Here is a 17,231-nt window from a genome sequence, read left to right on the forward strand (position 1 = left end):
CTCCCCTTAGCAACAGAAACCCCCCTATTCCAAAAAGAAAAAACATGTGCGGTTTTATTTTTAGAAGGTGCAAACAAGGAAAAGAGGGGGGGGGGGGGTGCAAGATTGTTAATGTCTCTGATGGGTTCAGTCTGCACAGCCTTATTCCTGATAATGGAACTAGCTACTCTGTCTGTCAGTGCCTATTTACACACAAATGAAGTGGCGAGTAGCACGCACCCAGTGGAGCTGCTAGCCTCCATCTCAGCTGTCAAAATGGGTTAGTGGCTACAAGCGAAACACAACGATCCTCGGGATCAAACTGGCGGCGTCCATTCAAACATAATAGCTTCATCCTTGGACATTCCTTTCCCTCGCCGGCTCTCCTCTAAGAACCTTGCTTGCTTTTTGTAAAGTAATAGACTTCTCAAGATGCCAGTTCACAAAAATCGGCGATTGTAGCCTTTTATTTGCCCTCCGAGGGGAGAGGTGTTTGGAGTAATAGGGATGAAGCGGACCATGAATGCTGAATAAATCTTCCTATCTTGGCTCAGTGGAAGCCAGTGCACACATGGCTTGTCAAAGTGTTACATAAAATGTTGTGTGATAGGAGTTCTGTTCAGTTCAGGACTCCTCCTCCTCCTCCTGCTATCCACTCGGCTTGCTTTCGTTTCGGGATACAGCGGTCGCAATCAATCAGTGTGTAATCAGCCGTCGAGCTGGAGCTGCCAGGTAATCCTGGCTGTCTTGGTGGCTATCTGTGCGTGTGCGCATGTGACAGTTGCTAAGTTGCCTTTCTAGGTGAATGGATGGCACCATGCAGATTTTCTTTCCGCTGTGTGTGTAAAGGCATATCGGATGAGCTGATGACTGTTGAAATTGTCAAGTGGGATTTGGTAGTGAGGATGGGAATTTTCCGTGCAGATGCCTGGATGTGTGAACTTACCTGAATAAGGTCTAAATTTGACTCTTTCCTCCCTCTTTCTTTCTTATAGACCTGCCTAGAATTGGAGCGTTATCTGCAGACGGAGCCCAAGCGCCTGTCAGAGCTCTTCGACCAAGACCTGGATGGCCTTCTAACCCCAGCCTACCTAAAGGAGGACGGCGAGGAAGAGCTGACAGACGTCCTGCTCCCCAGCCTGCCCAGCCTCCCTGATCCCCCGAGCCCACCTCCAGTTATCCTCTGCCCAACACGGAAGAGTTTCCCCTCCACCGGTGGAATGAAGCGAGACCTCAAACCCAAGGGGCTGGAAAACGTAGAAGGCATGGAAGGGGTCCACCAGGCCCAGCTGTGCGCCGTCACCTCCCTGACGCCCCCGTCGTCGCCAGAACTGGGCCGGCACCTCGTCAAACCCAACCAGACACTGACGGCCTCAGCAGACGGGACGCTTACCCTGAAGCTGGTGGCCAGGAAGGTGGGGCTCAGTGCGGCTCGGCTGGTGGCGGCGCACGCACTCCCTGTCCGGATGAAGGACGAAGAGGAGGGCGCGGCATGTGTCATCGGCGTGGGGGAGCTACCGGAGAACAAGAAGAGGATCCACCGTTGTCAATTCAACGGCTGCAGGAAGGTGTACACCAAGAGCTCCCACCTAAAGGCCCATCAGAGGACACATACAGGTGAGAACTGGTCATAACGTTTGTAGATTATCTTTAAAATGTAGTTGTAGCAGCAGTTATTCTATTAGTAGTCTGACTGAAAGAAGCAGTAGTAGTAGTAGTAGTAGTAGTAGTAGTATCACTTTGTTAGAGGTGAAATACTTCTCCGTTATTTTGGGTCTGCAAGCACAATAAGAGTTTATTCATCAAATCCAATCAATAATTCTAATGTTTTAGTTTGCATGCTCAGCACAAGAGAGTAAAATTCACAACCTTTTCTGCAAGGCCTCGTCAATGTGCAATAGCCATTTACCTTCAAGACTGGTTCAATATACTCACTGGAATTGCCCACACGGCTCACGTTAATACACATTATTTTGCGTACGCCTTCACATGGTTAGACAATGTTCAGATGTGAAATAATGTGTATACTGTGTAGTTTGTGGTTATGAACATATTAGTTGGTGCACTTTTCAGATATAATGTTAGTAAGGGACCCTATGAAACTTTCAGCCAGGCAGCTCTGAGGACGCCTCCCTTACCAGAGGTAGCCTCTTGACACACCTGCGGGTAATAACATTGATTGACACTCATTGTTGGTGGCAGGTTAAAAAGACTTAATCTTGAAGCTGAATAGCTGTTGCAGAATGTCTCTATAGTAACAAAAAAGAGCTTGATAATAATTTGGGTGTGCTGTGCTGTGTATACTACACGGGACAGTTTGCTTCTGGATAATTATTTTGGTCTCTGTGGGGGAGATAAACATTTTTTATCAACAAGAGACATTAAATGTGGGCTGTTTTAAATCTATCTACATGTATCTACATCTATCTTTGTGAGTACTACATCCATCCATCTATCCTTCCAGCCATCTTTCTGAATTCCTAGATAACCTGACTTGAGATAATTGAGGAAAATCCCCCTGCTTGACATTCTTAGAACAAGTAGAAAATAAAACAGTAACCCTAGAACTGGCTTAAACCATATAAAAATATCACCACGTCAGATAAAAATGTGATAATTTAAGAAAACACACTTCTCTTATCCCACTCTTTCTACCTAAGCACTTACCTTGCAAAACCAGGACGGGTCCTCCTTGTCAAGGTTCTTCTCAAGAAGGAGGGGGGGGGGAGCTATAACTCTCCCCCTCTTCCATCTCAATCCCAAACCACTCAGACCCCTGTCGGGGAGCTGTCCTCCATCTGAGTAACTGCACAGTGATGGATGGATTGACCTGGATAGGGTGCCATTTCCCCGGTTTATTTCAGGCCCTCCCGTCCTCTGTGCGCTCTATACTGTAAGTCTAGGTCAGTGGTTCTCAATCGGTCTGTCTGATTTCGCAGTCATAGCAATAGAATGACTTTAAGACCAGGAAAATAAGTTTCAAATATAATGGTATAACCGTAGAAGCCAGGTCATGAGGGATACCATCTGTGTGTTTATTCCAATAATGACAGGGAAGGGAAATTTGGCACGAAATTTGGCACAATTATTAATTAGCAGGGTTGGGGTTCAGTTCCCCTTTTTGCCTTCAGGTCTCGTTCACACCAAACATCACATCAGTGGTTTTTTTGAAGGTGTGAACAATGTATTTAGAAATGTGGTGAAAAAGATTGGGCTGCGATGGCTGTAAATGTCAGTCTTTACCCCCCCGCCTCCCCCCGCCCCCCCTCTAAGAAAGTAGCTCAGGGGAATAATGAGATGAATTTGACAAATGAAATATATAGTGGACTGTAGTCTGGACTCGTTCTAATATGTAGCAGTTTCTTTTCATGTTTTAACCCGTGACGAATACAGCAAAGAGCGTCCATCATGCTAAATGAAGTTACAAGGACTCTAATTAAATGTCCTTGCTACCCACCATCTAAATCCCCAAACTTAATGGTTGACAGATCACCATAGCTGTCCAATTCAGAAGCCACACACGACTTGTTTACAAGCTCTGGCTCGCTGGTATTTTCGGGGGTGTGAATATAAATTTAGCCATCTTGTCAATGACTACATGTTTATAAGGAAGACAACACGCTGTATGTGTGATCACACCCCGCGGTGGCGCACGCCATAGGTTTAGGCATCAGCCTGACTGGAACAAAGGGCACAGACACGCGATCATTGATTTCCCCAGTGTGGCATGTCTACAGCCCATGTGCTTAAACTCCATGCCAACTGGGCCAGCCTTGGGAGACCAGTGCCACTTATGCTGTCCAGTCTCAATTACCATACACACCCAGGGATGGACAAGAAGGCCAAAACAAATAAATCTGAAATGTGGAGATCATCTTAACTGTCCCTTAGTCGGATGTGTCCTTATATTGCACATTTAGTCCGACACACAGTTTTAATAGAAAACTCTGTTTTGAATGATATAAAACAGTTTATAACTGCGAGCTAATGTGGCATCTTTCTTTCTCTATCCAGTTAATTGTTGAAATAAAATTGACATGACTATGATTTGATGACACATCATATTTTTACATATAGCACCATGAAGGGCTCAGTTTCTTGAGGAACCCCTCCCCCCCTCTAGCTCTTCCTTGTCACTTGCTTTGGATAAAAGCATCCACCCAAAGAACATCGGTCTTGTTATTCAAACCAGGAAAGTAGAATGATGAAGAAGGGAAAATGTCGACCTAAGATGACACTAAGAAAACACAAAAGCTAAAGAAAAGGCAGAAGAAGAGGAGACGTGTGACGTGGAGTGAAACAAAGAGTAGATGAAGACAGAAGACAGGAACGGGGGGAGGTACAGTAGAGCGACCCTCTTCAGAAAGACAGCAGTGCCACAGGCTCCCCCATTCACTGAGCCATTATCCTGACAAGTTTAAAGATGTCATTACTCAAATCCTCTTTTTCTTAGTTGTTATTTCCATAAATTACCGACGGAGAAAAGGCTACGATTTAATCTGGAATTAGATGGGCTGAGTTGAAATGACAGTGCCCTGTAGAGCTTTTTGTGAATAGGCTTATGGCAGATAAGAAATGGTACAATTAGATTTTGGGTAGGGTGAGGGAACGGGTAAAACTGTTGGGTTATTCTGCCTTCTCTCTCTCTCTCTCTCTTTCTCTCTCTCTCTCTCTCTCTCTCTCTCTCTCTCTCTCTCTCTCTCTCTCTCTCTCTCTCTCTCTCTCTCTCTCTCTCTCTCTCTCTCCCTCTCTCTCTCTCTCTCTCTCTAGTTCTCTCCTTATTTTGGTCAGTCTTCTTGTAACATTTCTCTGCATATGCTTCTCACTCTCACTCTTATTTTAGTGCGCTGCCTCTTTGCCACTCTCTCTTTAGACTGAGGCCAACAATTTGAGGAAAATATCCAACTGCAGTATAATGTTTAGGTGTCCATATACTTTGTTGAGGTGTCCACATACTTTAGGCCATGTAGTGTTTGTTGTTTTTACATAAACAATGCCAGATAAAACAATACTTTTGCTTGATGAAGCCAAAGAAACAGTAACTTTAAAGTATATTTGGCTGGTTCTCTATAGAAAAATGAACCAATTTAGCCCACATTTATAAATATACTGTATTCTCTTAGTAGGATACTTGATATTACTCAGTCTTATTCAAATTTAGTCATAATAATTTATGAGTGCACATAGGTTTATTGATAGTTGATGGTAACGATGATAAACTAACTAACAACGTTCATCTTTCAGCCCTAGTTTTTCATCATCCTCATGCCTCTCTCCTACTTTACTTCTCTGTCAGTTCCCCCATCTATCATCCTTCTTTCTTAACCTCTTTCTCTCTTCCTCTCCCTGTCGCTCATCTCCAAGCCTGCAGTGCTAGTAGTGGGCAGGAGCTTGTAAAGCGTTCTCCAAGAGCCTCTCTAATGACCTCGGAGACCCGGGTGCCCTGCTTCAGCTCTAGCTAATGGAGGGAATGCAATTAACTTCAACACTGGCACCTGAGAGGCTGGTGTGTGTGTGTGTGTGTGTGTGTGTGTGTGTGTGTGTGTGTGTGTGTGTGTGTGTGTGTGTGTGTGTGTGTGTGTGTGTGTGAGAGAGAGCATTCGGAAGTAACAGATTACACATAATGGGATTACAGTGACTCAGGAAACACCCAGTTACCAGATTACTGATATAAATATGTGATTGTTTATTTGATTACTCCAAAAAAAAAAAACAACAGGGGAAAAAGCATTTTTATTGTGCATAATTTTTTGCCTGAAATGAGTGAATGGTGACTGCTAATGGGGATTTTATGAAATAATGCAGAATAATTCATGGTTTTCAACAACCGCACCATCCACATTCCTGATTCTTTAAATCAGAAGAAATAATCCACTTAGCTTTATAATCTACATTATATGTTTTACATGCAAAGTAATCCAAAAGTAGCAGAGCATAATCAGATTATGTTGCTGAGTTGGGGCTAATCCAGTGGATTAGGTTACTGATTGCCATTTTGAATTGCCAATCAGTCCGACTGTATGTAACATTGTATTTAAAAAAAAAAAAAAAGTAACCTTTCCCGTACAGTTTGTGTGTGAACTTGTACCTGCTCTACTTGCCTGTTTGTACGAGGGCATCTTGAGGGAGAGGAGAGAGGAGGAGGTGGTGGGGGGGCTCTGTTGCTAGGCAACGGGGGGCAGCGGTATCGTTGGAGGAGTCGGTAGCTGAGTGGTTATGTACTGCTGCAGGCTCTGGTCTCTTAGTGCCTCCCCTTCCCTCTCCTCCTCCTGCACCATCACCACTTCTACCACCATCACCACCACCCTTACCACGCTCCTCCCTCCCCCGTCTTGCCTTGTACAGCTCTACAGTTATCGTCGCTAGGCAACTGCCTCCGTGCACTGCCAGCATGCTCGGTAATTGGCCGGTGGCATGGCGGCGTGCCGTTGCCAGATCCAGCCAGCTGCACTGACTACTGCCTCCTCATGTTTCAGCGCCCCCCCCCCTCTCACACACACACACACGCATACATACACCCCGCCCCCTCACTCCCGTTGCTAGGCAACACATTCAGGCATCCCTACCTCCGGGGAATTTCATTGGCCAGAGTCGGGTGGCCCAGACCTGCTGCTCTGGGTGTTTCTGGGAAGTGAGGCAGTATGAAGGGATACATGATGGGGACATGCATGGATAAATAGCACGGGACGGGGCTAATTTCTGGGTTTCTAAACCAAAAGCACTTAAATTCTACACCAGAAATGTTTTTACTGAACAGCGTTTACCTGCCAGAAATATTATTTTCTCTGAGATTAATTCATTTCATACATCACGGTAAAGTTTGTTTTAGTGTCAAATAAATGTAGTTAAAGGGGGGACAAGTTCAACTGAATCATAATTGATTAAGTGTTCTCAATTTGTATTCATTAGCTGGGATTTCTTTTGGTGCCATTTCACAATTGCCTATACTGGAGGCCAGTCTTTTCTCACTTGTTAATTTATCACCTCATCACGGCTGTAACACTAATGCACCTCCGTTTCTCACCATCAAACCGTACATGACTCCTGTCAATGGGCCACTCTGTAACATGGCTGCTCGCTGAGTATGTCTGATAGAAAGTGTTTGAGCAGGTCATATGCTCAGGATTTCATTTAAGGGGACAACTTCGCTATGAAATTGCAGTTCATGTTAGTGGCATTTAGCATGCTGGAAAAAAACAAACAGAAAAGTACCTATAATTGGAATACTGTATAGATTATTGATTTTTTTGTTTGTTTTTTGTTTGCCTTCTGCCCCATGAACAAATCTGCGTGCAATCAGTGAATTTCCATAACAGCTGTCACAGATAATGGCACCAAACCACCACTGTCTTTATACAAACCCTCCTCTCAATCTTGACTCTACACAAAGCAGTTGATCCATTGATCGTGTCCCCTCTGATAATCGCATTCAAGAAATTAAGTCCGTTTTTGTTCCGAAGCCACTCAAGCAGAGCTGGTCAGTGTGTCAGTGTGTCTGTATTCAACCCCGAGCCGCCAGTCCAGATGGGAAGTGACTGATGCAGGTGACATCTTTTGGAGCTGGACGCAGCTGGCAGATTGCCATTATGCCGTGTGACTGGCCTAATTATCACTACCCCCTCCCCTGCCGGCATATCTGCAGCCTCTTCTTCCTTAATCCACTTCTGCAGCACTTCTCCCCTACTCCACTTTTCCTTCTCCTGGTCTCATCTCACCTCCTCTTCTCACTCTCTCATCCACCTAGCCTCTAATCCCCCTCCCACTCCCTCATCCCTCTCCACTTCTCTCGCTCTACTTCTCTCCACCCTCTACTCCTCTTCTGCATGTTCAGCAAGATGGGGTACCAGTGGGAGCTTCTCCATCTCAGTGTTAAACTCTCTTTCCAGCCCCTAAAAAAAGGAGAGGAAAAAAAAGTGAAGGGGCGCACAGGGATTTTTATTAGTGAAATAGAATGCAAACTTTAAACTGTACAGGATATAATCTTTTAAATAGAACCTCTGCACGTAGACCTTCAGTTTGAGAAACATCACCTTGAAGCAACATTTGGATCATGATTCCACAACAGCACCACAGAAGTTCTTTTTTTTTTTTTTTTGCATGACCACATAAGAATGCAGACAAACAAGCGTGTGATTGGTGGATAAGCGATGAAACAGGTGCTTATGCGTGTTTTTTCATCCCCAAGGTGAGAAGCCGTACAAGTGCTCGTGGGAGGGCTGCGAGTGGCGATTCGCCCGGAGCGACGAGCTGACGAGGCACTACCGCAAACACACCGGTGCCAAGCCTTTTAAGTGCAACCACTGTGACAGGTCTGTCAAAACACACCTCTCCCTCCTTACCTCTCCCTTGTATGCTTTTTTTTTTTTTCTATTTTCCAAAGGGTTGTTATTTGATGTACTTCCACGAGCACAGCGGGCTCTGTTTTCCCATTGTGTTTTGTACACAGTTTGGTTTGGTAAAGAAGTACTACAAGATGCTGGTAACACACCCAAATGTGTTGGGTACTGACCCAGTTTGAAAGTGTGCTGGCAGGATTACTAATGAGTGTTCCTCTGCAACACACCCAAGACCCAACCTGCTCAGTTTTTCAATGGGAATCCAAAACAGTGCTTATTCTGCTCTGTACCCACACTAGGCCCTGTGCAGCATATTAATAGTGCATCTCCTCACATGATGTCACATGGCCTTGATTTGGAGGCTGCTTTTTACACTCGGACAAAGGTGTAAAATATGCTGGTATTACCCATTATCACTACCACACATTACCGGTACAGAATAATCACTTGAAACTAACTTTGAGGGAACAACTTTATAATAAACGTGTGCTTTATAGATCAATATCAACCATTATTTGGGACTTTTTGGAGGTTGACCATTAATAGGCATTTGCTACTGTGACTTATAAACCATTTATGGAGTATTTGTTATTCGAAAAAAGGCACCTGTTTTGGTGTGTTGGACATTTTAGAGGGAAAATGTATTTGGGGAATTTCCGCTAGCCAAAATACAGGTGTGTGTTTTTCTGTAAATAAAGCCTCAGGATGGCCCAGGGATCGGAGAGACTTTCCTGTAAACTGGATGCTTCCTGTCTGACCCCTGTGACCCTGCGAGTGTCCTTGAGGACAGCAAACTGACAGCCAGAGCACACAATGTCCATTTCAAACATCATTCTAAGAATTCCACTTCCCGTTTACCGCCTTTCTAAGGAGAACATATCCTAATCTTTAACGGAGGAGTTTAGGTCCATGGCTTAGTGCCTTTTAAAGAGTCGATCCGTTCTAATTTGCCCATGACGCTGCGTCTTAATTAGTCGCCCCGGCTCCCGTTTAATTATGAACCACAGCAAAATGTTAATTTGCCGGGCTCCGGTGGCAAAATCATCAAACATTCAGTGGCCATTATGAAAAAGATCAGCTTGATTCAGACACAAAAATCTTTACTCCTAGTTTAATTACACACCTCTGTCTGTGATCTGGCCCACGCTGACACCTCAGGGATCTCTGAGCAATATTGTCTACGGGAGCCACCACAGGGTTTAAGGCAAGGGGCCCCGGGTAAGAATGTGGGTGAAAAGTGTCATTTTGAAGCTATTACACTGCAAAATTTATATTTTTATAAAATGCTCTACTGTATAGACACATAATTTGGCATAGTGCCTCCTAAACCAAACACCTCATAATTTAAAAAAAAGTATTTTAGTAGCTTTTGTCATGTCCCCTACACAAAAATAATGATTGCATGTTTTTAGTTTTTATTTAATGCTATTTTATTTGTATTTTTTGCCACATACACACAGTTTTGTCAATATTAAAATTAACAATAAAGTTAAAGATGTCCTCTATGGTCAAAATGTTTTAAAAGAAATATAGTGTACGTGTATATGTGTGTGCAGTTTGAGAATAGGTCACAGTACAGCACGTTAATAATATGTGACCTCTTGAATCATGTATAGGTTGATCATGAAAGGACAAAAATAAATCACTCTTCTCTTGGGGTACTTTGCCTTGACGCGTGTGTGTGTGTGTGTGTGTGTGTGTGTGTGTGTGTGTGTCTGTGTCTTGGTCATCTGTGTGTGTGTGTGTGTGTGGAGGGGAGGGGGCAGGCATTGTCAACTTAATCAGGTCTCAGCTGGACAGACTGTAAATACAGTATCCCTTCCTCCTGATCCCTGACATCCCCCCCACCACCACCAGCCCCCCTGCAGGCACATCCCTAATTTGGGCCCACCTCTGTCATGTGTCACAAGGGGCCCAACCCCTCCAGCCCAACACACACACACACACACACACACTCACACACACATACACATGCACCCTGCTGAGATGAAGAAAGAGGGGAAACAGGGGAGACAGAAAAGACGGGGTGGAAGATTGAGGATGGGTGGGAGTGGGGAGTGGAGGGGAGGAATAGACAGACCCACGGTGTGCCAGCTGGTGTCGTGCCCCCGAGTCGTGACTCATACTTTACCATCTGTCTCACCGAGCACACACACAAACGCACACACTCTCGCCGTGACACACACACACACACACACACACACAAAAACACCCCTGCACGTCTCCTGAGCCATTCATTAATCTCTCATGTGTTTGTTAGCGTGCACACACTCGTGTAAGCAGCTCAGTGATACGCACACACAGATACACATGCAGGTGTGACAGTAAGACAGATGACTGGTGGCTCGTCACTGTGTAACTCCCCCTCTTGCCCAAACACTGATTCATCTAAACATCTTAGACAGTTGCCTCAGTCTCAGTGGAAAGAGCCAATCTGAAAGTGGTGTCAAAATCAAATTCAACAGTTGCAGAACTGTTTAAGGGAGCCTGACTATTTAAAGTGCTTTTTAGTTTACCAGTGGATTATTTTATTTGAGGAATGTTTACCAAATTACTTGTAAGGAGTATTAACAAATGTCTCATATTGCAATTTGGTTGGCCTGATGTCGTTTTTCATTTTGGCATTGACAACCAGACTTGCTGCGCTTACTTTCAGTTCCAACACATTTCCTGGCCTTCTATCAGAAAATTTAGAAGAACGTTCAGAAAAGAAAGCAATTTGGGAGCAATTGTGTAGTGTCTTGTTTCTCTTTTTTTCTCCAAAACGAGTCTCCATCTCAAATATTTCTTAACGCGCTATTCACCAGAACATGCAGCTCCCAATTACCCTAAAAGAAAGCAACACTTTTCTTTTGAAAAGAACTCCTCTGGGGAATAGAGCTGTGGTATTAGTTCAGCAAGCATGCAACAGAAATGCTGTTGATCTAGTAGGAGTGATAGAAAAAAATAGGTCTCCTATAAACTGCTGCATCTTTATGTAAGCATGCATGGAATACACAAAACACCATCTTAAAGCATAATTTGTGTCACTTAGTGGCAATCAGGTTGAGATATTCAACCATTTTTTAAAAACCTTGTGAAAACAAATAGGCCTGTGCACTTCCAGAGCAATTCATTTTTTTTTTAAAACTGTGCAGCTATGCCCAAGCAATTCTGCAAGCCTGATTTCAGATGGGAGGCTTCGATTCATCTAATTTAGCTAACATTTTACAGCACATGTTTTGCGTGCTGTTATTTTTTTTTTCTTCTGCTTTTTTTCTCTCCCCGCCCCCTCCACGCTGTTTCAACAGATCCATCTGCGGGCTCTCTAGTTATTCATGGCACAGCTGAAGTCATTAGGAGTGCTGCTGAAAATGCTGATTATGAATTAGTTACACATACACTAATTGCGTGTGCATTAGTGGATCAGCGCTCACTAGCTAACAGCAACATTTAGCCCAATCGACAAAACAAACTTCTTCCCCCTGCATTGGTAACAACCTAACAAGCTGTTCTCTGTTTCCCTCTCTTTGGTTGCAGGTGTTTCTCGCGGTCGGATCACTTGGCGCTACACATGAAGAGGCACATCTGAGGAAATTTGAGAGAGGTCAGCGGGAGTGGAAGAGAGGCGAAGGGGATGGAGGCGGAGTGGAAGAAGGAGAGGGAGCATCATCTGCAGAAAAATAACACCATGGTTGTTAGAGAGAGAGAGAGAGACAGCGGGATGGACTCCGAAAAACACCAGATTTGGCCATTCTCTACTGGAGGGTGAGGCATCACACAGGGACGCTGACTACAGACAGAAACACAGACAGGCAGACAGACGGATCCTGAGTGGCTCTGTCAATCTGTGCTCAACCAGTTGGTCCATGATTCCACAGTGACACGTCGTCAACTCGCAAATGTCTCCCGATGTTGTCGCATGGACGATACAGACGCTCCATCCCACCCTTCGTATGTGTCTCAGAGGGGATGTCACACGATGAATGGTGGACCACGTGCCTGTAGTTGGCAGCTCTTTGTTGTAGTCGTCCTTGCAATCGTCCCTCGGTGAAACGCTTCCAAAATGTCAGGCCTGTTCATGCAGCAGTGCGCCACGTACCAGCGAGCTCACCAACCCCAAACTGGACCAGTTGTACAGTAACGTCAGTGCGCTAACAGCAGAACTGCTGTTTTGTATATTCAAGATTTCCTCTTCTTAGAATGAACCTTGAGTTGAGGAGAACAGTTATTTTCCAGCAGTAGCCAAACAGTGTCATCTTCACAGGGTAAGCAATCAAGAAAGCTTGCTTTCTCTCCTTCAAACCTGCCACCGCCTTTACAAAATCGCCAAAGGGTTTATTATCTTATATATAAGACAGATAATAATTTGTCAGTTTTTCATCTGACCTCTGTCACATCTGGCAACTGGATCCATTTATAAATCCTTCCGGTTCGACGGAGTCGGAGCACTTGTTTGAATGGAGCGTTAGATTGGATTTCTCAAAGACTTGAGGATGGGAGTGTGTTGCACTGATGTGCTGTGAAGACTGATTGAGGTCATCCAGAGGACTGGCTCGCTTTATGAACATCATCCGTTGAGGGTTACTTCCGGATGAGGCTAACTAATCTACTCTGGGAAAGACTGTTCATCTCCTAGAACGTCAACTGAAAGTGAGCGTCTCGAGAGGTGCTCGATGGCTCTTGAGAGTGTTTTTTTTTTCCCTCACCAGGATCTTGGCTCTTATGAGTTGTTGTCAGGAACTGTTGCACAATTGACTCTTTGCAAACGTTTTGTAAAAAAAAAAAATGTCTTGAACAATGTCTTGAACTGGGAGACAATTCGGGACTCACCAAACGCTGGCTTCCACATGCCGTCGAAGTGCGCACAGCAACATGCACAAGTCGAAGCAGCTAGCTGTCTGCATTAGCACACCGAAAGCAAACAAAAATCACTATGTATGATAATGGCTATATTGTTTCGTAGAAAAGAATCTCCTATTTGTTCTAAACAGACAATTGAAAAGACCATTTTGAAGAACACAATGGAAATGGATGCAGCCAAAAAAAAAAAAAAAAAGTGTCTACTGTAGATGCCTGAAATGATCTCTTTGGCCTTTGAGAGTGATGGGCACCTAACTAGCCACAGGAGGGTTTTTTGTCCTGTTCACACCACCCATACAGAACTCCTCTATATCAGCAGACTTCATTTCAGAGAAAAGCAGCGTTCAACAGCTCTCCCAATCAGGCCCTATGCATATCCAAGAACTTTCCTGCTGACTTCCTGGCCATGTATGTATGTCTGAATTCTGACTGCTGGACACGGGAGAACTTGTAGGAAGACAACACTTCAATCAATTGGGTGGCTCTTCTCAGAGCAAATCAATATGAATGTATCTGTTGTAAGTCTGTACATGTTGCTAGGCCCATGAAAACACTTGGTTGGTAAGATCATACCAGACACCATTTGTGTTTATACGGTAGTTTCTCTTTTTTCGCATTAGAAATAAATGGTTGGACTTGGAATAACTGGCTAGCCACGGCTTGTAGCTTTTAACGTGTTACTGGTCGTACTGGACCAGCAGTGGGTCACAAGGGCAGATTTTCAGTGGGTGGCTGGAATGGGTTAGGGGAGGAACAGATCTGCTCAGTCAGCGAATGATAACTGCCCCATCAGCTCATGAAACTGCAGTGGAGTGAAAACACACACACACACACACACACACACACACAAAATACATACACACAGTCTGAGAAAACTGGAATTACCATTTGTCCTTGGTGATCTGACTCTTGTCTGACAGAACAAAGACGCATAAAATCTATCTTTTTGGGGGGTTTTAAGCCACAGATAAAAATGGATTTTAGATGATCATTGACTCAACTCAAGCGCACAACAAATCAAACGGGCAGCTTGGACAAAAGTAGATTGTCAGGATTCTTGTGTATGTCAAGTTGTTTATTCTTTATTTTACAAGACTTCTAATACTTTGAGGCACTGTAAGGTAAACAGCAGTCTGCTTTTTGGCAAAGGGAGGCAGCACATTGATTTCACTCCCTATATCAGAGGCGCATTTCAATTTTGTGTGCGAACCTAGCCCAGCTCAATCATATCTAGACAAGATCTGTCTGCGGCTCTCAAAGTAGATGCTCCTGCTTTCACATAAACATTGAACCAACCGTGGAAACAAGCCAGGCTCAATTTTATATTTAACATCTAGGTGACAGCCTTCATTTGCAAAGAGAGAAGGGAGTGACCACAATAGAAACCGACTGATACAAGTCTTAACTGCTGGTTTATTTTAAAAGGAGACCAAGTATAGTCACTGGTCATCCTGGTTGCAGCTACATCATCAATGCTACCATTCTTTGTGATTGCTGGCAAAAAAGTCATAGATCCTGATTGAAAAGTTTAGATTTGGTTTGTAGATGATGTAAAAATATCCAGTTGAGATGGCAATGTCCGAGTAGGTTAGCAGGCTTGTGGTTTTCCTGCTTAGCCGGAAGCTAAAATGAAGAATAGCAGTTTAACCAATGGGTTAAAACTGTATCATCAATGGCAGCTCTACTTGTGTGTTTCAGTATTTCAACAGGGCACTCTCCTGTTGAACTGAATGGTTGCGAATGTGTGGGAATGTGCAGCTCTGGAGCGTTTATGTTTATGACAGCTGAGGATTTTGGACTGAAACACTGAATGTGTTGTTCTTCATGTTTGTGGGACTTTAAGGAGCCAAGACACGGAAATATTGAAATCACGGGACAATTTCCAAAATTCTCAAGCTCAAAGACTGGGATTTCAAATGTGAATGTGTTTTCTGGAAAGGTTGTTTCATGTTGTCTCTGAGGATGCGGTTCAGTTCTGTGTCATCTTAATGAATGATTGTCAATTCTGCTGTGCCTGTGTGTTCTTCGTCTGTTTGTATTTGCACTCAGAATTTCTTTTTGGGAAAAAAAAAAAATCACTTGCTTATCTGATGTTTTCTGTCTTGCTTGTACACTACACTTTTCACACGACAACCCTGGGTGATGAAACACTGATCACAAAGTCTGTATAGTAGCTGTTTTTTTTAGCACAAATGTACACACTCATGCATACATGCTACAAATCGATTCGCACACAAACTACATGCATGCACTCCCTGAACACACAGGTTCATACAAAAACATACACACATACATGCACAAGCACATCCCGAAACACCTGAACGTACTCACAAATACACACCCTCTCTCTCTCTCTCTCTCTCTCTCTCTCTCTCTCTCTCTCTCTCTCTCTCTCCGTTCTCCTTGTGTGTGTTTTCGCCGTTTTTCAAGCCACCTTGTGAGAGTCAGAGATCCAGGTGCAGCTTTTTGCTCTCAGCAGAGGGAGGAAACACGCATTACTATGTGTGACACCACCTCTGTTTCCACTAGGTCTGAATTTCAAATCAAACGAACCCCCTTTTTCTACCAGCATTCCCTCATCGCCACCCCCCCCCCCCCCCCTCCTGCCTCTTCCATTTTCTCAGATATGATCCCTTTCAACTTCTCTCCTCTGTCCGACTCCCTCCTCCCCTCCAAATCCCTTCCTCGCTCCCTTCCTCCACCATTTTTTCCTCCGTTGTCTTTCTCCTTTTCTTTTGCTGTACAAAGTGTTTCAAATTTATCATTTGTATATTATGATGTATGGGTACGATAATGTTCTTTATTATGGAAAAATGAGAAAGATTTATTTTTGTTACCGGTTTGTTTCATAATTCCTTTTTTAAATTGGTATTGTAATATCTCTATGCAAGGAACTGTTCGGTGAATCGTTTTTATTTAAGAATGTAATTATGTGTAATAAATGGTAGAAGCAGTTTGGCATGGGGTATTCACGGTTCTTGGTTTGTCTCTTAATGGCGGTTTCATCCTGCAACAATATGCACCTAATCGTCCATCTTCTCACAGAATATTTTCTGATTTCTTATCGAGTCTCAATCACAGAGCCATTCAGTTCGCTAACAATGAGCGCCCAGAGTACATTCACAGACCCTTTTGCTTTCATTCCCACTGACCAGACAACTGGCTGATATACAGGTTTGCTGCATTTTAGTTGCAGTTAGAATTAAATCTGCAAACCAACTGGGCTTAAAGTGGGCAGGGAAATTTAATTACACCCTCCTTCTGATATTTGCAGCCAACCACCCCTGTATGAATGAAAAAAGCCTCTGATTTATTGTTCCTTTTGATCAAATGCAGGAAATGGGCCAGAATGCCTTCACTTTGCCTGAATGCACTCCCTCGTTGTCTCCCTCTGAGGGAGCTACAGCATGTTAATTACATCTGTTACCAACCAAGGTGATGACTTATCCGCTATTGCTGCCTTTTGACCATGACTAGCTGATAAAAGGGTAATCGAATAACTAATGGCTAATTAGGGAGTAATTACTCCTTGGTAAATGGCTCTATGCAGCGTATTAATTCTCCTCGGGTCTGGCAGTCAGAAACTCCCATAAGGTTTTTTTTGTTTCATTTAATGCGCCCTAATTGAAATGGGCACCCTCATCAAGAAGCTTACATGTATCTGTCGAACTTAATGTTCTTTTATCGGTAATTACAGACAGCCCCATATTATCTACCTAGCTACACCTACTACTTCAATCCCTCAGACACATTATGAAATTAGAAACGATGGAGTCATTTTTTCAATAAAGGTTGCATGTCCCATGAGCGCTTTCCGATTGTTGTTTCCATTCCATGTGAGGGAAATGAGGTTGCGTGTGAGTTCGCAGCAGAACTAAATGACCTTAATATGTTTCAGCAACACATCTTCATAAAGGTTAACACACATATTCACAAATTCATGTCTGCAGGGAATCTTTTTTTTTTTCAAGTAAATTGTAGAGTTAGAGTCTGCCGCAGTCCCAATAAGACAATGGGCCCTATTTTAACGATCTAAGCACATGGCGTGAAGCGGCTGGCGCAGGTGCGTTTAGG

At 43.8% G+C, this 17,231-nt stretch overlaps 1 protein-coding gene across 1 annotated transcript in view; it reads left to right on the forward strand.

Annotated features, from left to right (window-relative positions):
* Positions 1-15,704, forward strand: part of LOC114550931 (Krueppel-like factor 7) — a 34,858-nt gene extending 19,154 nt beyond the window's left edge. The window contains exons 2-4 of the mRNA XM_028571924.1: positions 975-1,596; positions 8,165-8,288; positions 11,835-15,704. Coding sequence (XP_028427725.1) covers positions 975-1,596; positions 8,165-8,288; positions 11,835-11,886 — 798 coding nt within the window. The 3' untranslated portion in view covers positions 11,887-15,704. The remainder of the gene's footprint in view (positions 1-974; positions 1,597-8,164; positions 8,289-11,834) is intronic.
* Positions 15,705-17,231: the final 1,527 nt, after the last annotated feature.

The sequence above is a fragment of the Perca flavescens genome, chromosome 24 (genome assembly GCF_004354835.1).
Source record: "Perca flavescens isolate YP-PL-M2 chromosome 24, PFLA_1.0, whole genome shotgun sequence".
In the NCBI taxonomy this organism is placed as follows: Eukaryota; Metazoa; Chordata; class Actinopteri; order Perciformes; family Percidae; genus Perca; species Perca flavescens.